Raw genomic sequence first — 23310 nt, forward strand, 5'->3', positions numbered from 1 at the left:
ATACTTGGAAACTTATCAGCTCTCAAAAAAATCATGTTCATCCATACACTTTATTTGCAGCTAAACATATCACTTGTACAATGTATGTACCTCTCTCTCTTTCTCGCTCTCTCTCCCCCCTTCAATTCTTTACATCATCTCAAATAACTTGTTACCTCATTTTTCAAGCGATACAAATTTTATGCAAATATTATTAACATTCTGGTCTCCTACTCCCTTTGTGCGTGTGCGTGTGTGCGTGTGTGTGTATTAGTTGCAAACACACTTACAAAAACCCAAGAGCCGTCAAGTGAAGGCAAGTGCAATGTATAGATGGACCACTACCATGTAGTAAGTGGGACCGCACCCCACTGAGCTGCTATGATGTACATACGTAGGTGTTTAGTAGTATCTGTTACACTACATGATGCAAGTTAGCTAATGAATTGGACAAAATCTGGAGAAATTCAGGTAGATCTTACTGGTTCAATCGCTGTTTAATTTGAAATGAGCTCCATATGTACGACATATTTTTACAAGTCACACATTTCCATACACAAACACATACACACACACGAGCACACACACACCTCCAGTCCCTTTTTTGACAAATTACAAGTTTTTGGTAAACGCCTCACTGTCTTGGCTCGAAAAGGAGAAAATCATCCCAACGACAAAAACAAAACAAAACAAAAATAAGAGGATACAAACACTTTCAACTTGGCATTAAAGTCTCGTAGTTTCCAGATGAGTACAGTTCATCATAGGACAATACTGCATACTGTGTTTGCACAAATGATGTGATTAGCTGTAAAACAAAGAAAAAAAAACCAAAAAAAACCCAAACCTTTCTTCACTTACCGACTCAAGGAAACACCTCTGACCATTATCTTTGACTCTGAACTACATGTATGAGACTGTTCGACTTTGGCAACCAACACCACTGGAGCCTGGATGATTGCTTGCCGTGTATTATACGAGACAAACCTAAACAAGTACATTGTAGTCACTCTGGTGTATCTGACACCAAAGAGCGAGTATAGAATCTACTGACACAATGAATATGCAGCAACATGATGGTATTAGGTTTATCAGTTTGGGGACAAATGTGGCGCCTGTATTACCACCTGATCTCTAGGGGGTCTTCCTGAAGAGTCATCAAATAGGACACTCACAATCCCACATTCCATTACAGAGGGAAAAAAAAAATGACCTACTAGCATTTCAAAATCATTCTACAATCATACAGCGATTACCAGGACATTCACAGTGCATAGTCATAAATCACCTGTTCAGAGAGTTATCGTACAAGCAACTTGAAGCAAGACTACCCACTGACTTCACACTGTAGACATGAATGAGTAGCAGAATACAGCAGATACAGTACGGATAGAGAAAGGGATAGGATATGGAAATGTTCACTTCAGGTAGACTGCATGCATACACAAATCTCTCGTAGGCAAACATACATGTAGAGACCTCTTTCCAAGATGCTGTACTTCGTTCCAACCATATTAACATTTTAGTTACTTCAACTTTTACCCCATTTCAAAAAAAGTATATCTTCAGCTGTATTTGTTGTCGAAATACTGCAAGCTTGAGAGAAACATCCCAATATCAGCTGCCCCGTGAGTGATTCACTCATCTACGTAATTGGCAGTTACCTGGATGTCCTGAGCCCTAGGTCTAATGTAAAAAACAACAAGGATCTTCTTGCGATAGAAAGTAGCACGGAGTTAAAGCAAGACAATATGAACAACTGCTTGAAAGGGCAATATAAGTTGGTATTATAAAAGAGCAAAGTGTAAAAAAGAGGAACTTGTTTTCCAAACCAGGAATTTCATTATGAATGCACCATACTTATCATCACGAGACAACCAAGAACTACTTTTTTTGTGTGTGGACAGATTGCTATTGACTAAAAACTACATGCATTTTGTGTTAAATGGAAGTTGACCAGGTTAAAGCAGCTTCTTTTACATTTGTATACTTATTCATGGAGTCAGAATGTCTGTCATTTTCTTTGCTTAATATTCCATGCTGTACAATAGTTGTGTGACATGGCCAGGATTAGACGGATATCTCGTCAGGGTTCGAGTTTGTGGATGGGACAGAGTTTTGAATTGTGCTGTCCTCATCCCCGCACTGTTCCGAGTCAACCCCCTCGTCTAAAGTGGGGCTTTCATCGTGACAGTTTGTACTCAAGGACTTGACAACAGAATCTGTCCTTGAGTGTTCCCCAGCTGGGACCCGAGGCACCTCAGCATCCTCTCGAGGACTCGAGACACCACTATTCACATACTCCCCTGAATTTGACACACCATTATTATTATCAGTTGCCACCTCTTCAGATTGTCTGTCAGTGATATCGGACCCATTATCAAGACTGTTAACCTCATCCTCAACAGCCTCATAAGTACTCGGGTCCTGGACCAAGGTGTTTCTTTCATTTTCAATGGAACGTTCAACAGACTCCCCCTCCCTCCCATCATCATTGTTTACGTAAAGCGGTTCTGCCTCACCGTTTTTCGCAGCCGAGTCGGCCGCACTCTCGCGATGGTGCTCACCGTTTGTACTGAAATCAGGGGTCAGGGTTCCTGACCTTTCACCTATTCTTGAGCTGTCGTCCGTCTCTGCATCTCGGACATCACCACATATGGTGCTGTCCTGAGACGAGTCGTCCAGTGGAGTCCTAAACTGTGGCTGCTCCTCCCCAACGTCGCTCCCACGCTCCTCCCGCTCCTCCGGTTCATCCCTGAAGCTAGTGCTATCAACCTCCTCCTCATCTGATATGCTCTCAGCTCCCTGGTTCTTCAAAGTCGATTCTGAAGTCCTCTCCGATGGCACCTCCTCCTCTGCGTACTGGCCGGCATCCCTCGATTCTGATGCCAGCTCTTCTTGTGGCGGTAGCTCTGTCCTGAACTCTACGTCAGCTACCCTATCACCTTCAGACGTCCTTTCATCCACCTCTTCAACAGGGCTTGCAGGGGACGCAACAAAGTGGCTTGGGTTGGTCCAAGGCTCTACAGACAAGCTGTCCTTGTCAGCACAAGTTGCAGGAACAGTGGTTGACTCTGCTTCCCCTCTTGTTGGAGATGCCAAAGCTTCCTGACTGTACTCTGTAGTCCTCACAGCAGGAATTTGTCCAGGAGATGCTGGCTCTTCCTGATCCTGCTCTGTTGCTTCACCCTGCTCCATTGGCTCTGGACTCTGGTGCTCTTCTTCCACCTCTTCTTTCACACTGGTCTCTCCCTCCATGTCAACATCATTCTCAGGCTCGTGTGTGACAGGTGTGCGAGGCTCATGCGCTGCAGTGGGGCAAGGTTCTGCTTCCTTCTTTGCTTCCTCCGAGATGGCTGGAGTCTCCAAAGCATTCGTGGGCTCCCCTTGGGACTTGAGGCGGGCGATCTCCTGTTGCTTTTCCTTGAGATCCTGCTGAAGAGCCAAGATGGTGCTCTGCATACCTTCTCCTTCGTCATTGAGCTGGATCACCATCTCATACATTTCTATGAAGAAAAAGAGACAAAGCCTTGCCAGATTAGGATACAATTTCAACAATGACCAAAAAAAAACAAACACCCCAACAACAACTAAACACACAAATAAACAAACTTACCCTTACATTACCCCTCCCATTCTTCAGAAAGCATATGGATATCAACATATTTCCCACAAGAGTATGTCTTGGAAACATTGATATTTCAATAGCTGGTAAGTCATACTGCAAGTTTCTTACGCATTGTTGCATACACTTAACAGCATGCTGCCATATCAACCACAATTCCACTTCTAATTTTGATTGATAGATGCATAGTTTCATGTTTGAACGGAACACATGCATGCACAATTCCATGTCTAACTCCCTACAATAATTGTACTCTATGTAAGAATGTGAGATCTTCTGAAACTTATAACATTTTGATAAGGATTCAGTTCTCTGTTGACAGACAGAAATATAAGTTTGGGTAGTTTTGCAAGCTAATAGACTAATTGAATCGGTCAGTGGCTGAGTTGCTCAGAGGGATTGGTGCATCAGTTAAACTATGGCCTGGCTCATGAACAATAATCAGATCTTATACGGTCAATAAAGTTTACTCGCTTGGCTCCACCTTGCTTTGCCTGTGATTGTTGTCACTAATACTGTAAAATCAGAAACATTTGTCGCATGAATCTTTCACGAATTGGCCCCTACAGCCTTTCTCGCAGCATGAAACTCTCGCGAATTGGAGCTGATAGCCTTTATCAGTGTGATACCTTCGTGAATTGCCACTTGCATTCAATGCATGGCATAGACAAAAACTTTCACATGCATTTTTCTTTTTGGCTCCTCGCAAACTTCGTGAGAGTTTCACACAAGCGAACATTTCTGGTTTTACAGTTACAGCATGAGAGACTTGTAAGAAGACTAGCTCCGCCCCCATCTCACTCACCATCCTGACTGCTCTTTAGCTCCTCGTTGATCTCCTTCTGGAGGGCCAGCTCAGCCTCCACCTGGGACACCTTGCCCTGAGACACCTGCTTGCCCAGCTCCTGGTTCTCCTGGATCAGGGTGCGGCAACGGGCCATCAGACGCTTGCCCGTCTGGCTGCAGGGGCAGATTAGGGCGCAAGGGTGAAAGCAAGTGGGGGTGGGGGAGTTAAGAAGGAGGTATAAAATGTTATAGCAAAACAGATAAACACAGAGGAGGCTATGTCCAATGAATGCTTTTTTCCAAATCATATGAGAAGTCATGACTTATACTTCCTACTGATATGCCTAAACCTGAATGATTTAGGTCTTGCTCTATTCTTAAACTTTCTTCAGATATTTAGGGGCATGGATTATCTAACTTGCAGAAGAGATTAATTTTCTATTACTGTTCAGGTGGGATGTATTTACCACATAACTTTTTACTTCAGCTCCGTGGAAACATTCCAATTCAAGATAGCCAACACTCTTCAGGAAACAAGCATCTTTTTTTATTTTTTTATTTTTTAGGCATAGCTTTCTTTTGCTTACCACTCCCCTCTACCTTTATGTCTATTCCTCTCACTATCTATCTATCTTTCCATCATCTTTCTGCAGAATCTCTTCTAAATCTTCCAGTATCAGCTGGAGTTGACTTGGACAGGGCGTGGATTCTGCCTCACTCCAAAGTATGTACCTGTCTTGTGTGAACTTCCAGGCGGCCATGTCCTCGTGCGCTTGCTTCAGTTTGGTGTTCTTGTCCTCTAGTTCCCTCTTGAGGCGCTGAATGAGCAGGTTGAGGGCGGGGTCCACCATGGCCGACCGCAGCTGGGCCGTGCCTGCATTCTGTGTCTTGTCTGCCAGTTGGTTCTGGGGAGGAAGAGTGGAAGAGGATGTGAATAGAATGATGATTAAGGAGAGCATACACCGACAATGACAACTGGGGCTTTTTTGACTGCATGGATGTGTACCCCATTCTCACTCTCAAATAGTGCCAAATAGTTGCTGGCCACCCAGCTTGTCAATATACTGTAAACACACAAATTTCGCGCCGCTTTAATTTCGCACATTTTGCGCTACTTCTGGCTAGTGGGAATTCTAAAACCAATAAGAATATCTTCATAATTTTCTTTGCACATTTTGAATGGGTTGACAATGGTGCAGTGCAATTCAAGAATTGAATATGTTGTTGAGCTGCTCGGCGCAAATAATTTATCACACAAAAATATGGACATTTACAGTAATCTGAAGCCATTTCCATTCTCACTTTATGACCAAACACTATGATGTCATGGTTACCCCCCTCCCCCTCCCCCACACTCAACCCCTCCCCATCCAGCCATTTTAACATCTGATCATGTCTGATCTGCAATCACAATACGAAATCATTTATGGTAGCAGTATGACTTTTTGGTACAATAAATGTGGAACATACACATGGTAGTCTACAAATAAAATGTGAACATCAAAAACTCCTTGTTGTCTTTCTGGCACTACAATTTGAGGTTCCAGAATTTTCAAAGTAGAAACTATATTTTATGAAGCCTTCTCCACATCCACAAAATTCTCTCTCTGGAGAAGACTGAATGTACCTATCTTACTCAGAAAAATATTTTTTGACATCCCAACGGGAAAAATATATACGTATTCTTTGACTTATGCATTCTACGCTCAGAAAAAAGGAGTATCAGACTAAAGGAGTATCAGTATTCAATTTATCTTCAATTTACAACTAAGGAATGGAACTGAATGAGAAGGAGAGGAAAATGTACTGTAACTTTTAATACTAGAATTAGCATTCATGTCAGTCATTACTCACAGCTAGCTCATGGAGTTCTTGCTCCTTGGTGGTGAGCCTCATGACAAGCAGCTGCTCACGACGAGCGGCTTTCAGGTGGCGTGCCTTGTCCTCACCATCCCCTGGGGACAGAAAGAAACCATTTATCATCACTGCTAGTATGACAAGTATCACTGCTGATGTCAAATGGGATTTGTATGTTATGCATATTCCTCACACTTAAGGTGACTCCGTACACAGTTTTTCAGATTCTTAAGGAGTATGGCAGTCCACAGTGTATCACAGTGTTTAATGTCTTTCATATAATGCAGAAGTTAGTTGGTCCATACAGCGCAGTTTGTGAGGGATCTCATGTGTTGTGGATTTCATCTGTATGTACATGTATGTGAGTAAATCAAAACTACAGGTCCAATCTACAGAAACAGGCCCTAACACAAATAACCTGAAGGAAAAAAAAAAAGACCAACTAGGATATTTACTAATTCACCTCTTGGAGACAACTAGATGGAAAAAAAAAAGAAAAAGTATATAACAGCACGAGGTCACTAGCTCCCAGCTCCACACACCATATCACCCTAAACCTCCTTACCACTGTTGCTCGGCCCTGATGTCTCAAGTCTGGTCTCTAGGTCCGCAATGTAGAGATCTTGCTTCTTGACGTAGTCAAGGAGGTCAGCTTTCGAGAGGTTATCTGTGTCGTCTTCAGAGAGTCTTGGCTGTATGAAAAAGGAAATTTCATGAAAGGAGAAACAATCAGCAGGAAGTTCAGTTCCATTTTAGCATAATAAAATGTACATTTATAAATTGTGCTGCTGTAATGAAATGGGGATATTGGTCCAAATATTCTGTTAGTTTCTGATTGACAAATCTGAAACCATGTATGCAGTCTTAGGGCTTCAGGAAATACTGTAAAACGAGGAATGTTCGCGTGCATTTTAATTTCACAAATTTTGCGAGCGCCAAGATTCGCAAAATCAAAATGCACACGAAAGTTCTTGTCTATCAAACTATATCATATATGCATTGAATGCCAGTGGCAATTCGCGAAAATTTCATGCCGCGAAAACGGCCGTCGGCTCCAATTCGCAAAAATGTCATGCCGCGAATATATCATGTTTAACAGTACATAGTAGCGAAAGGTCTGGCAGCAGTTACAGTATCTTGGTTTGCATGTTTGTTCTGCCCATTTTGGATGAAGACACATGTAAAAAACAGTCATGAACAAAGTTTAGGAAGTCCCTCTGTGATATTTTGGTGAACACTGCAATTAAAAAATAGAAAAAAAAAAGAAAGAAATACTTTACCCTTTTTCTTGCACTTTCCTCGGACATGATGCTGCCTGTAGTAATGACATGAGATGCAGACACAAATTAAGCAACAGTTCATCAGATTCTGTTATAATATACAAAGTCTGTCTATCATCACATCGTCTGTTGAGAATGAGAAGGGCGTTAAGTGGTTGTGAACACTATGGGTTTAGTGGCAACTAAACGCCCTTATCATTCTCAACCGACGACATGTACATTATATGTACAATGCACAGAAGGTCCTCTGCACTATTCTACACACATGTTTAAGAGAGAAAATTGCTGTCTGCAGATACTGTATCTGTACACTGTAGAACAATGCAGCTGGCAAAGCTAGCATACAGTAGTAAATTTGTAATTTGCTGACTTCAAAAAAAAAAATTGTCTCATATCTTAAAGTAATTTCAAGTGGTCAAGTATGGTACATAAGCACACTTTTAACCTGTTGATAACGGTTTGAGTTTGCTACAACACGCATTTCCCATAGACGCTTGCCCGAGTATACTCGGGATTCGTCCTAAACGGAATAATAATAAAAAAAAAAAAGTTTGTGCAAATGCTCACTTCTAACTATGTGTACTCATTTAGGAAAACATTAATCTTGACAGCAAAATACATACATGTGTACAACGTACTGTGGACCTGCAACATGTTAACACTGGCATGGAATAGAAGTTATTTTGGTAACACAAACAATCACTTTGTATTTGATGTCCCATTAGAACTCAACTGCTGACTAGCATTTCACTGATGCTTGCTAATGCAGAAGAAATGGAAAATTATTCATTTATAAATTTAACGTTTTTAGATCTATGTATGATCTACATTTGACTAAAATGTAATACTCTTTTATAGACTAATGACAATGTTAATGTGTGTAGGTTCATTTAAAGTCTTGAAAATAAGATTCTATGCTCTCATAAAAACATTCTCTCAGTCAGTCAACATAGTCATCAGTCTTCACAAATCTCACTCACTAGGATCGGAGTACCGCATACCGATAGGAGTTCTAACGTTACAAATCACAATGGCTGGAATCTTGTTCCTTGTCTTAATAGAAAAAGATTCTATGTAGTGTAGAATCTAACGTCAGATTTGTTCATTCAAAATGAAAATCAAAGGTTAACATCATAATCCAATCACAATTGGTGTGTTATCGCATCTAGATTGTCATCAACTGCTTGGCCTCGGATGTAGTGTAAAAAGTAAGTTGTCAACCACACTGTCATTGATAATTGAATGAATGGTGGCGAGACCAGTGAGCATCGCACACATCATCACTTGCTGTGGGTTGTAGAGTTGAGTAATTATTATGCCCAGCCTGCCCCCAGCCTACATTATTGTTGTAACGTCAATTACGGTATGGTCGCCACTGCGGTAAGGTCGCCAGACATTCACATCGCATGTAACGCGCGCCGCGATCGGAGATCAGGTTGGGCGACGGATTTTCATCTCTCTCAAAATACATTCGTAATTCACCTTTTTCCTCCGTAAAAACACAAATAATTTTAATCAAAATATATTTTACCATATGTAACAGGTGATAAAACCATTTTTAATGCGAGGATGTTTTTGATTTAGAATGGATTTCAGGTGGCAGATTAAGGGAGATTTTCAAACGCGGTGACCGACAATGCCTCCTTCATTGAAGCGTATGTATAACACACACGCTAATAATATGTGGCCAGCTAGGGGCGGTGAACTAATTTAGTGCCGATATTAGTTCGCCAGCCCGGACGTGCACAAGAATTACACACAAGTGGCGACCGACCATACGGTAATTGACGTTACTACGCACGTGTGTACTGTACCCTTGTCAGGTTGGGCGACGGATTTTCATCTCTCTCAAAATACATTCGTAATTCACCTTTTTCCTCCGTAAAAACACAAATAATTTTAATCAAAATATATTTTACCATATGTAACAGGTGATAAAACCATTTTTAATGCGAGGATGTTTTTGATTTAGAATGGATTTCAGGTGGCAGATTAAGGGAGATTTTCAAACGCGGTGACCGACAATGCCTCCTTCATTGAAGCGTATGTATAACACACACGCTAATAATATGTGGCCAGCTAGGGGCGGTGAACTAATTTAGTGCCGATATTAGTTCGCCAGCCCGGACGTGCACAAGAATTACACACAAGTGGCGACCGACCATACGGTAATTGACGTTACTACGCACGTGTGTACTGTACCCTTGTCATGCTTGTAGACCATTCTCTCCTCTGTCTACCTTGTTGTTCTGATTGTCCAACTCTGAGCTTTGACATTAAACTGGGAGAGTGCATGGCCTATTTACTTTTGGCTTTACTTTTCCTGCTAACCACTGCTAACCACTCTATGGATCTATCTAAACCGGCATATACTACAGTCCACTTCCCCGGTTGGAACATCTACCGTTGCGTTACGTTACATCCTGCATCTACACGCTCGAGCTGAACGACGCTATACATGTAGCTATGCTACTGTACACCGGTACTTTCCCCATAGGTTAACATGCAAAAATGGCGGATCAAGCGGGTCTTGCACACAGGTTGCACGATCGCATCTACCTTTAAATGCTTTCTACACGAACTCTGATGAATAACTACATGAAATCATTGTCTTACCTTGTAGTAGTCCTCCTAGCAGCTGTGATTTTTGTGATGGTTAATACACTTTGACTTGTAAAAATTCTCGAATTTCTTCGTCGGCATTCATCACGGAGGTTACCATGTGCATTAGAAAAGCACACTACTACAATTTCATATCTTCGAATGTGCAATGCATGCATGCACGATACGATACGCACTGCACAGATTTGACGCGGGTTCTCGCTGCACTAGCCACTACACATTTAGCAAAGCTTGGCTGACATGACCGCATTTGCGAAATCTACCATGGTTCGAAAAACTACCAGTCCATTCAGATCACGCAATCCGAGTTAAAAATATTCAGCAGTAAATATTACATGGCCGACTATAAAGGAAAACACAATTTGTGCCGATCAATCCCCATTGCAAAAATAGGCCTATTCATGCAAAAGCATAAATCAAGAATTATATTTCATTGGTTTATGTGAATACTACGTAAAAACAGGATTTTTCGGCCGGTGGTCCGTTCGGGCCCGCTTGAAATCTTTAAAATCTGAAATCTGATCCGTCGAGACATTGTGGCTCGAAATTAAGGTAAGAGAAACACTTCTGAATGTTGGTTGCCTAATTGGACAACCAAAATGTTAAGATACATTTGTGGTCTGACACCAACTTTTAGTTGCCCCGAGCCACCGAGCCACCACTTTCTGAAAGTGTTGACCCTGCATAGCATATCGAGAGTGACCAACATAAGCCCACATCTTGAGTTCTGCCGCAGAGGAGTGACTTATCACAGAAACCAGTCGCTGTAAAAGACATTGTTATAAATTTCTTTCTTTCTCCCCCTCTTTCCCACCTTCTCTACATCACTCGACCCCACCCCTTCATTTTTTCTGGGCTTTCTTTCTTTCTTTCCCTTTGTTTGTTTGTTTGCTGTTGTTGTTTTTTGCTTCAAAATTTTCCTTAATTCTCTTTCTGTCTTTTAAAAATGAAGTACATGTATACAATATCAGAAGTCATGGAATTGGAAATGAGTGTCATCACCAGGTCAGGGAAAAAATAAACTGTTTTTGTAATAATGTGATAGAAATAGAGTTTCTCTGTTTTTGTATTTGTTATAAACTCGCATACCTTAAACCGGTGAATAAACTTGAAACAAGAAAGTCGGGTGCTGATTAGCATATAGAATGCACAGAATTTTAGGGCAAATGATATAGAGATAAATTAATATTGAAGAACAGTTTTTGTGATTAAAGATTGGATATCATTTTTTCTCTCAAAGAGCGAACCCATGGCTCGTTTTTATTCAATTGTAGACGAGTATTTTTTTTTTTTCTCAACAGCTATCTGCATGCTCCCGTCTGAGTGCCAGCCCGTATAGAGTTCTGGTAGAAAGAGAAAACTGGGAAGAGTCGACATTAGTAGTACGCTTATTCTAATGTCAGCACGAGTGGGCGTAGTTCCATTTCACGTGGTGTGGGTGATGTGCACTGGTGCCTTGGGCCTAATGTTCGGAGCTGTACTAGAAACCCTACACAACAACAAACCGCATGCATGATTGATTGTACACTGCACTGTACTGTTGTTGCGGAGATATCGCCAACTCGAAAGTGACGAAGCGAAGCCAGCGGCAATCTCCTCGAGTACGACGTGTGTTTTGCTTGAGGCCTGACGAATTCTGAGAGATTATCGACATGTTGGCTCAAGTAACCGCGGCAGGAAGGTAAGAAAATCGACTAAGATGTTGTTCAAAGGCAAAGCGATGATAAGAAAGCAGAATAGAGTGTCTATAGAGGTTCTATAGTCAGCGCGCAGTGGCTAGTCATGTAGTAGTAGTCGTTAGTGGGTCGAATGATTGACCGACAAGTAGGGCCTATCTAATTCCGCGAAAAACTTCTCATTCATAATAATGACATTTGCTGGGTCAGTTATTAAGCGAAAAACTGACCCAGCAAATGTCATTATTATAAATGAGAATTTTTTTTTTCGCGGAATTAGACATAAAGTTTACTTTACTTTATGTAAAAGTCAAGTCGAATGATAACGAGGCAAGTCGGTAGAAAATGTCTGGCAGCTTCATTTACGAGTACGACCACCTAGGCTATGTAGGAGTAGAATAGTGCGTGCGTACATGCGTTGGACTGGCCTGAGCTGCCCTGGATGTGAGGCCGGCCGACGGTACCTCGCTCGTACGTATACTATTACAACTCTAACCTGCTGGTGGGCCATGCCATTTTGATATTGAAGTCAATACAAAATACTAATCAGGGGTCGCGCTTAACTTTTTTTTCAACTAGCCAGGCGGACTACTTAAAATCAATTTTAACACTAAAGCAATATTTTGGCTAGCCAGACGGACTAGTGACTTCAGAATTTTATGATTTTTAGCTAGTCCGACGTGATTTTGGGTGGCCAATGGCCAGCGGACCATCGCCAATTTCGAACCCTGCTAATAAACCCGTTTGCTTGCATGTCTACAAACTTTTGGGCAAAGTAGAATAAGCACGATAGATTCTATTTCGTCTTTTCTTTTTCTGGAATTCAGTAGGGTCAAGAACCTGGATGTGAAACCAATCAGTTGTTGAGTTACTTCCAGTTAGATGTCTAGATCCCTAACTTACCATGTCAACGAATGTGTGATAATGTGGGACCTGGGAGTGTAAGGTAATGTCAGATATAGACATTTCTACATGTATCTTGATAGAAGTCCATAACTAAGGGTAGGCTGCTAAATATGGTGCACAAAGGTCATCACACCACATGCCTAAATATGTATGTGCTCAGCAAAATCCAAATAGTTACAACTTACTTACAACACAACAGCTTTTGTTAGGGCACTTGGGCTGCACATAGAAAATTGTAGTACCAGTAGAGGATTTTCACTTGCAGACTGTACACCTAGTGCACCTACCCAGCACTTGACAAGCAAAAGGTACGATAATACGCCAGCGGCGGACTGTCGGACTGGAAGAAGAAGAAGAAGAAGAAGAACAGTATCAAATATATCAGAAGTTCTTAGGTCTAGAGTGGAAGGGAAATAAAGTAATACATAGAGAAGAGCTCTAGAGAGAGGAGAAGAAAATGAAAGCTTGAAATTTTACCATGAAATATCAGTGTAATTTTATCACAAATACTGTCTTATGGGTACATGGTAGTTTATTTGTGGTATTCAGTATGTAAACATAATAATGGGGTGTTATAATTGCTTTAATAAAACAACCAATTGGACGTTGGATTTCATATAAAAAGAGGAGAGAAAAGTGAGAAGATTGTATGTATTTACCATGGTTTGTATGAAATTCATTTTTGGTGCACTTTTGTCAGCAGAACCCTGCTTGGTCCATCAAGCACTAGGATTCTGTCAAGATGCATGACTCCTACAGCCTGCCAGTCCCTCCACACACTCCCAGAACTTCCCTATGACTACAGCGCACTGGCCCCAGTGATCAGTGGTGAAATAATGGAGCTGCACCACAAGAAGCACCACGCCACCTACGTCAACAATCTGAACGCGGCTGAAGCTTCGCTGGAGGATGCATCAGAGAAAGGTGGCATGAATACAAGTTTCCACTATGTGTTCAGATACTGTGAAAGTGGAAATTTATGCAGTGTGGAAATTTTTGGGCATTGAAAGTAAAAATACATTTAGTCCGTCATATGATTCATTAATAAATTCTTGGTTCCATGGAATTAAAAATGCACTAAATTCATCTCACCCAGCTGAGTGTGAAAAAATCACTTTCGCGAAAATAACCACTTTTGCAGTACAGTGTACTCCCATCACAAAGTCCTCGGGAAGGGTAGTTTTCTTTTGTTATAACAAATTTCACTATAACCGAACAGAAAAGCGTATAAAGATATATCATTATAGATGATAATTTTTAAACCAGAATTTTGATTTTGTTCTAACAAGATTTTCATTATAACCATGTTCATCATCAGCATTGTATGTTATGTGTGTTTCATCTTTTGTACCTTTATGTGCTTAGACACTTTGCTGTCACTTACCATGCTTTTTTTATGAGATCAACCTTCATATAATTCCTTTAAACTTGACCTATTAGACCGTTTTTCTAATGTATTCAAATTTTATGCATGCATTGTTCATAAAGGATTGCCTTTAACCACAAACCTTGGCAGAGGCTCTTGCCCACAACTGATGAATGCCAGGTGAATTCCTTCATAAGAAATTTTGTTGGAAGGAGCAGGTGAATGAAATAGTTCGTTACTTGGCTGTAGGTAAAGAAACATCCTCGAATTTTGATACAATATAGAAATGGTCTATTGTATGTTAGCCAGTCCACTTGGGCATACAATGTGCCTCAGTCCAAAAGGGAACCATGTTGACACAGTCTGGATAAGGTAATCTCTTCAGCAATAGTGGCAATGGCCATACAAAACACAGTGAGGGTTTTATATGAGAGACACATCATAACACCTTACATGTCATAATATACACTATGAAATTATCTTGTCTATGTCACTGTAGGGGCGCAGAACTTAATGGGGAGGAGCCCTGCTCTTAAGTTCATGAACGAGAAAAGAAACTGGGGAAGAAGGAAACCATTCTGAGGGATCCAACCTCATATTCCTCTAGTCAAAAAGGGGGGGGGGGGGTGTTGGCAGAGTTAGTTATCATGGCACAGTAAATCAATGTACAGTGTAACCTTGTCCCCATGGGTGTACACACTACTCTATGATTAGACTGGTCAGGACTGACTGTATCTTTATTTGACTCTAATTCTCCCGTCTCTCCCTCACGCATTTATTCCTTTGGACCAGGTGACATCAATGCCATCATATCCTTGCAGCCAGCTCTGAAGTTCAACGGGGGAGGCCACATCAACCACTCAATCTTCTGGAAGAACCTGTCCCCCGCGGGCGGCGGAGAACCCTCAGGTATGCTGTATTGGGTGCCAGTTGTGTCTCTGCTGTGTTTTGTTTTGTTGCCTCTGCCACGGAGGTACACTGTAATGTTTTTCCTGGCATTGTTTTGTTTTTCTGTCTGTCTGTTTGTAAAATAACTCAAGAAAAGATTGCAGATTTGGCTGAAATTTTTAAGGATAAGTTGATAATGACACAAGGAGCAGAGGATTGAGTTTTTGTGGTGATCCGGATCAACATCTGGATCCAGGAATTTAGTGAATTTTTGTAAGAATTCCTCATCACTGGGAGGGTCCATCATGAAGATGGTGTACTTGCTTCTGCGACCCTCAGAGCTATTGGGCCATTTGCCATTAAATACACCAGAAGCGGCAAAGGCTGGTCTGCAGTGAGTGTATTTTTTCATGATCATGGAATCTAGTGATGCAGATGATATGAATTTAGGACTATGATACAGATGGAAATCACGATATTGGTGGAAATAAAGCTGCTTGGCGGAGGTCTGCACTCACCAAGTGCTTTTCTCGTTTGTTTTGTTTTGGTCATGCTGTTCATATTATGTATGTGTACAGGGTTGTATACCCACATTTGCAGCATTCTGAAGTCAAAACAAACTACAAAGTGTGACTTTGTATGGGATGCTGTAAATGTGGAATGTTTGTGGTGTAGAAATTGTTGGCATTGATAAATACGGGCAAATACATGCAAAGCTTATTACTGTTCTTGTTGTTGTATACCTTGACTGTATTTGAGTGCTCAAAAGCAAACCAAAACAAACCAAACGATACCGTACCCGTACCATACCATGCCAAATTGGGAGGGTTTCAGTGCTCTGTGGAGAAAGCGTACCTCATGAGTTGTTTTTGGACTTGAGTCAGAGGGTTCACATGTTTTGTAGCAACAGAGTCATGCACCTGGCGTGCTTATGCTACATGCAGGTGTCCTGAACAAAGAGAATCAACTGTTTGCATTATGATGTGCATGTTACGCGCATTATGCTCATGCCAACTTCTGGTACGTTATGGTACGCTTTTAGAGCATATCGGAGAGTGGTCCACTTTTGGTTCCTCCAATTTTGGCTCAGTATGGTACAGTACAGTACACTTTTAGGACCATCTGAGCACTCCTCTGGTGCAGGTATGGTACAGTACAGTATGGTAAGCTTTAGGAGAGAGCTCAAACACACCCTAAGACTAGGAAGAAAGATTTGCGGAGACACCATGTGTATGTAGTCCTTAACCGGATCGTAGTTTGGAAGAAGAGCTTAGAAAGAGGAGAAACGAAGAGGGAAGCGACATATAGGGGTTGTGAGGAGGGCAAAAAGTGAAGAGTGGGAGACAGTAATGGGCTGGAAGTTGAAGTTGCACTAGTGGAGACAGTAGAGAAAGGAACACAGAGAGTGGTAAGGAAGAATAGTGTGAGAATCAAGTAAGATGTTCGGACATCGTTAGAAGGGGAAAGATGAAATAGAAGGGAAGAGGAAGAGGAAGGAGTTGAATGTTGGAGAATCATGGAGATAGGGGAGAGCAGTGAAGATTCATGAAACCAAGAGAACGAAGTGATTCTACATCAGAGCTGACGAGGGTGTCTGTAGGGTTGATGTCTCAATTCTACCTCCTTCCGATGGAGGGACACACACTACAAACAGCAACAAGGCGCAGCCATGGGCTCCCCCCTCTCACCGATCATTGCCAACATTTACATGGAACATTTCGAAAGTCATGCACTAGCCACGGCACAACACAAACCTTCACTCTGGCTCCGGTATGTCGACGACATCTTCACCATCTGGCCACACCAAGCAGATCAACTGGACGACTTCCTCACACACCTCAACGAACAACATTCCAACATCTCATTCACAGTGGAAACGGAACACAACCATTCTCTCCCCTTCCTCGATGTTCTCGTCACAAAGACCAACGCTGGCACTTTCTCTCACCAGGTCTACCGCAAACCCACTCACACAGACAGATATCTTCACTACCGCTCCTTCCATCATCCAGCAGTCCGTCAGTCAGTACCGAACGCTCTCGTCCGACGTGCTCATCAAATCAGCGACAAAGAACATCTTCGACAAGAACTCGAACATATCACAGACACACTCACCACTATCAACCAATACCCCAAACACAAAATCAACACTCAAGCACCTTCTCATCCCAACCAAGCAGCCAAGGAACAGCCCATCACAACTGTAAATCTTCCCTACCTCGGCGCCACCTCGCACAAACTACAACGCATCTTCAAGTCCGCCAACATCCAGGTCCGTCATACATCTTCCAACAAACTTCACAATTCATTGCACTCACACAAAGACAAGCACTCCAGACACAAACAACCAGGTGTCTACCGTATCCCATGTGAATGCGGCAAAGTCTACATAGGTGAAACAGGGAGATCGCTAGAGACCAGACTGAAAGAACACAAAACATGCTACAGACGTTCGGAATGGGAAAAGTCAGCCATCGTGAAACACGCTCAACAGTCGGAACATCGCATCAACTGGGAAGACAGCAAACTCGTCACATCCATCAAAAACTGGAACACACGACGCATCAGAGAAGCCATAGAAATTCACACACACGACACTGTTACACAGGATACTGGACTCCACATCAACAACATCTGGCTTCCTCTCATCAACAAACAATCAAACAGCAACAATGACAACAACAACACACTCTCTCCACAGCACATTCCCCCCTCTACTCCTTCCTCTCATAACTCTTCCCCCACCTCTTCACAACAGCGCCCACGACGTCAACCGCGCCTTCCACTCACGACCACACCTATCGCTGGTTCCAGAAGACGCCCTCACCGACACAATTCATTCACACCACCGGCGTCCACCCCATCTACTAACCCGGACTCCAACCTCCGGCCACGACCTACTAACAGCCTACTTAGCCATCACAGATGTACTCCCCCACTAACACACTCCAAGAACAATAGAACGCATCAACGACCACAACACTCCACCAACAGCCGACGCTCAGCCCGCCTGCGAGCCCGCCTCGACCGACCTCTTCCATCTAGGTCCGCATTCTCCATATATAGCCCGCCTCCCCTCAGATCACGCTTCACTTCTGACGAAGGACAGTCAACCTGCCCGAAACGTCAAGTTCCTCGGTTCTCCTAGTTATTCTTATAACTAGACTTCTTGCTCTACTTTCACTAGCTGTGTACCTTTACTCAGTGTTTCATTTCTCTTTCCTCTCTCTCTCTCTCTTACACTTTTGTCTGTTTCTACACTACTTATCTTTTCTTTTCTTTCTGTTCTGTTTTCTTCTTTCTTCTTTTCTTTTTATTTCTTCCTTCCATACAACCCAACGGTCCTTTTCAGGACCACTAGTTTTAATTTACACATTTCTTTACAGGTTATTTCTCTTGTCTTCTCTCCTCAGGTCTACACTTTAACCTTATTTTAATTTCTCATTTTTGCATTTCTCCCACAGGAACCTTTTCAGGATTTAACCATCATCAATTTCCTCTCCATTTATTTTTCTTTTCCGCAGCAGCATTTAATTCTAGGATCTACACTAGCTCCCTCTAATTTACGTCTTGAATTTCAATTTGTTCTTTTCTTCTTCTTTTCATTGCCCCCCCCCCCCCTCTCTCTCTCTCTCTCTCTCTCTCTCTCCATTCTCTCCGCATATTCTCACCTCTCCTCTACTTACCCCTCCTTATTTCTGTTAATCGTCCTTTCTCCATTCATTCGCATTCCATAGCCACACTGTTCGCCGACTTCGTTCTCTTGGTTTCATGAATCTTCACTGCTTTCTCCTATCTCCATGATTCTCCAACATTCAACTCCTTCCTCTTCCTCTTCCCTTCTATTTCATCTTTCCCCTTCTAACGATGTCCGAACATCTTACTTGATTCTCACACTATTCTTCCTTACCACTCTCTGTGTTCCTTTCTCTACTGTCTCCACTAGTGCAACTTCAACTTCCAGCCCATTACTGTCTCCCACTCTTCACTTTTTGCCCTCCTCACAACCCCCATATGTCGCTTCCCTCTTCGTTTCTCCTCTTTCTAAGCTCTTCTTTCAAACTACGATCCGGTTAAGGACTACATACACATGGTGTCTCCGCAAATCTTTCTTCCTAATTAACTTCACCATGCAAACCTTCAAACAACACACACCCTAAGACTGTTTAATGGTGGTGTGATTTGGTTGATCTTTTCCTCCAGGTGAACTAGCAAATGCCATCAAGAGGGACTTTGGTTCATTTGACAGCATGGTCACCAAGCTGTCTGCAGCTACCATCGCCATCCAGGGTTCCGGCTGGGGTTGGCTGGGGTTCAACAAGGGTACAGGGTCCCTCCAGATTGCCACATGTGCCAACCAGGATCCTCTCCAACCTACGACAGGTGAGCAAACTGGAGACATTTACTTTTGTTCTTATCTTATGTAACACCTGTAAAAATGGAATACATGTACAGTGCACTCCCATTATAATGAACACGGTTATAATGAAATTTCGGTTACAACGAAGTAAATATTCAGGCAGCAACATTATCCGCTCTATGTATTTTTTATTGTTTATTTGTTTGGTAATAACAAATTTCAATAAAACGAAAAAAAATTGCCGTTTCCGAGGATTTTGCAATAATGGAGTCCACTGTATGTGACTAAGAGTTCATTACATTAGCATTGGACACTTTATTAAACTTTAGATCACAAGAAATATAGATACAAGTGAATGAAAGAAGTAGACATTTGACAGAAGGCACAAAAAAAACCCCATCAAGAATGACAAAATTGTAGTAAACATGGTCTGCAGCAACTTTTCATGATTTTTTTTTTTTTGGAGGGGGGCACAATATTTCTCAGCCCATTTGATAAAGAACGTATTGAGATTACTTGTAATCATCATTGAAAAAGAAAATTTATCAAGTTTAAAAAGAAACAGCAGATGGAAGAAACCAACTGATTGACTAGAAAGTATCTGTGAACAAGGCCAACTATAAGACGACAGATTTGGGTGTTCAGTAGTACAGTGAATCTTGGTATAACATAGATGGATTAACAACCTGTTGTGAGATACTTGATACAAAATAATGAGGTAATTTTGTAGGTCCCATTCCTTTTATATTCATTTCTTCTTATCCCTTGAATGAGGAATTTGATATAACAAGGAAATTTCCATGGTCCCAAGCAGCTCGTTATAACAAGGTTCTCCTGTACAAAGAAATGGTGGTGATGACTCTTTTTGTTCCCCCTTTGTTTCATTTTCATCCCCCCCCCCCCCCATAATATTGCTCAGGTCTGATTCCACTGTTTGGCATTGATGTCTGGGAGCATGCGTACTACTTGCAATACAAGAACGTCCGTCCGGACTACGTGAAGGCAATTTTCAACATTGCCAACTGGGATGACGTGGCAGCAAGACTCGGCGAGGCGATGTCCAGTTAAAGTGTGGGCGAGGGCTTCCTCTATTTGACTCGGCGAATTCGCTGTGGTTTTTTTTTTTTTCTTCTGATTTTCAGTTGTAAAATATATTTTATGATTGTCATATTTTTCTTACGGTCAGTGTGATGTTTGTGAAGAGGTTTTATTCGATTTCTTTGAGAAAAGCACAAGCACCATTCAATCATTGAACCTGCACAGCAGCCTGCTGTTGGTAGCGCACGATGTATGTTGGGATTGTGAAATGGTTCCAAAATGGTTCAAAAGTGTCTCACAGTGTCCCAGCAAGTAGCAAGCAGGTAAAACCGCTTGATCTTGCCAGTTTTACTGAGGGAATGTAGATTGGCTTCAGTTAAAGCTACAAGTGTTGGCTGTCTGTGGGCAAGCACTGACCAGTCCAGTGGTCACTCACAGACTGCTGGACCTTCATTCTGAATGTGTCTGAATGAAGAAATTGTGTGACCAAGCCCACTGCCATATTAGAGGAAGGTATGATATTTCCATATACATGTATTTATTCTTCTGTGGAGGAAATGGGTACGTACAGATACCATGATTTCAGTTGATCAAATTGATGGTTTCTTGATGTTGCTTATGAAGAGTTATCCACACAGAAATTGGGGGTAAGGGTTATGATAGAGAAGTGGATTAATGTTACATGGCCGTATGCTGCCTTGCAGAACTGATTACAATATAAACTTGGGTTTTGTTTGTTTTTTAAACAAATCTAAGGTAAAGGGATGTGTATATCCAACCAAAGTACTGGAGGAAGAAGATTACCTTAAAGTGCTCGTCTATCTGTATGATTTCTCAAGGGGTCCCACACCATCAAACACTCTCTTTTTAACTCTTTACTATCTTCTACATCTGTCTGTTGCTGTCTCCTTCTTCAGATTTAAGATTTTGAACAGATACTGTAATACATTTGTACTTCTTCACTGGGAACGTGGTACATGTACATCTGAAGCATGATAAGTTCTTCCGTTCTTTGGTATGATCCAGGAACTTAAGGCAGTGTTATATGTCCATGTAATGGTATTTGTGATGATGTCATGAATAAGATATGATTCGTTGTGCGTAACCGAGTTCAGCCAAGAAAGGGGCAGTATCCACTGTTTATGAAGCATAGAGTTTGACTCATTTAACTCTTGGCTTATAAGAAATATAAGGCCAGAAACCAAGTGTGATTGAATTGCAAGTACACAGTGTACCTGTATACCACGTGTGTATTTGCCTTTGATAACTGACTGATAACTAATGTAGGATGCATGGTACAAGGCACTTCCAAGAGCTGTGCTGTAAAGTTGTGTTATCTTTTTTCATCCATTGATTATGCAAGTGTGAGTATTTCAAATGGCTGATTGATGACTTCACTTTTATCATGTACTACTGTGAGAAAGTGATGAATAAAGACATATCAAGAAAACATAAAATGCTCTGGAGTGATGATGTGCTTCTTGTTTGTTTGTTTGTTTGTTTGTTTAATTTTTCCATCTGAGAAGATGGCTGTATAACCCATTCAGCTGCAGTAGCTAGTCTTCCACGGGGTCCAGGTGGATGTGGGGTGGGACCACATCGCCGGGTTATACAACATGTACACCCTGCTCTTTGCTATGAATGAACAGGGAGGTGGTCTCACCTCCCTGGAATGAATAACGTGGGATTTTTACCTGCACGAGTTGTGACCCTCTCACACACAGGACCTCCATTTAATGTCCTATCCGAGGGACAAAGTGTTTTGCCTTTTACTGGAGGAGACGGTATGATCATGGCTGGCCGAAAGGGGGGGGGGGGGTGGGGGCTTGGGCCCACCACCTTTTTTTTTTTTTTTTTTTTTTTTTTGCAGCATACATAGGAATACATCTGGCATCACCACTTTGGGACCACACTTTTTTTTTTCCTTTTTTTTTTTAACCGGAAGTGGCATACTAGAAATACTGCATAATGAAACCTTGAAGAGTGAGTGTGATAAGGCCTATTTTTGCGCTGAAGACCGTCAGTAAAAGAAGCCCAGAAATGCCCCTTCCCCCACCCCACTTTTGAAAACGTGGCGCTGGCCGTGTGATTACACACGAGCAGTCATCCAGTTTGGAACCCTGTGACAAGAATCTTTTCAGGAATCTCAATATACGTGTGGTTTACATCATGTGGCGAACACAAAAGATTACAGAAATTCACCTCGCTTGTATGTAGGTTGTCTCACACAGGAAGTGTATATCATGCATCAGAGATTGTATTCATGTCATATTTTCTTTGAAGAGAAAAGAAAAAGAGTAAGCATATAGAATTGTGCAAGAAAAAGCAAATTCTAAAATGTAAAAATCTGGATAGCCCGAACGGGCCACCAGGGAGAAAAAAGGTGTACCTGGAGGGTGTGGGTTGGCGTTCTCGCGGTTGGGGCAAGGGACAAGTCCCCCGCACCCCCCCCCCCCCCCCTCCTCCCCCCCCCCCCCCCCCTTCTTTCAGGGCGGAACCTCGGGAAAGTCTTGGGCTTGCAGCGGGCTGCCGCTTTCTCCCTTCCCCCATCACCCCCATTCCGCGGACCCTGATATAAGCTATGTAAACTACACGTATAATTTACATGGAGCGAGGAAGGAGGAGTTAAGGCAATGAGGTAGAGTAGGTGACCTACACAAGGCAATAGCGGATTGCAATTTTCATGAAAGATTCCTCTTCTGGAACTTTTCAGGCAATAGTCGTGTCCCCAGGAGAGGCATGAACTAAACAGAACTGGAGAGGGCAGGCTTCGCTCCAGAATAAAAGTTTTCATTTGCTTGAACTTTCTAGGTAGAGTTCACTCTCAGGGCCCTGTCAAAGACTTGTGATAGAAATCAATCACAAGTTTCTTGAGAGCTGCAATGCAAGTTGCGATTGATTTGGGGACTTCACTTGTGATTTTAAGT

The 23310-nt window shown here is 42.0% G+C and overlaps 2 protein-coding genes across 2 annotated transcripts; one reads left to right on the forward strand and one right to left on the reverse strand.

The window, feature by feature from the left end:
- Positions 1 to 457: 457 nt before the first annotated feature.
- Positions 458 to 10347, reverse strand: LOC140243125 (uncharacterized). The gene is made up of 7 exons (XM_072322854.1): positions 10144 to 10347; positions 7528 to 7562; positions 6813 to 6939; positions 6245 to 6345; positions 5123 to 5295; positions 4410 to 4564; positions 458 to 3485 (listed from the first exon to the last, which is right to left on the reverse strand). The coding sequence occupies exons 2-7, from the start codon at positions 7552 to 7554 to the stop codon at positions 2050 to 2052; spliced, it is 2019 nt and encodes a 672-aa protein (XP_072178955.1). The 5' UTR covers positions 7555 to 7562; positions 10144 to 10347; the 3' UTR covers positions 458 to 2049.
- Positions 10348 to 11632: 1285 nt separating this feature from the next.
- LOC140242602 (superoxide dismutase [Mn], mitochondrial-like) lies at positions 11633 to 21840 on the forward strand. The gene is made up of 5 exons (XM_072322353.1): positions 11633 to 11830; positions 13435 to 13655; positions 14890 to 15006; positions 19189 to 19368; positions 20265 to 21840. Exons 1-5 carry the CDS (start codon positions 11802 to 11804, stop codon positions 20411 to 20413), a joined length of 696 nt encoding a protein of 231 aa, XP_072178454.1. The 5' UTR covers positions 11633 to 11801; the 3' UTR covers positions 20414 to 21840.
- The last annotated feature ends 1470 nt before the right edge of the window (positions 21841 to 23310 follow it).

The sequence above is a fragment of the Diadema setosum genome, chromosome 19, assembly GCF_964275005.1.
Source record: "Diadema setosum chromosome 19, eeDiaSeto1, whole genome shotgun sequence".
Classification (NCBI taxonomy): Eukaryota; Metazoa; Echinodermata; class Echinoidea; order Diadematoida; family Diadematidae; genus Diadema; species Diadema setosum.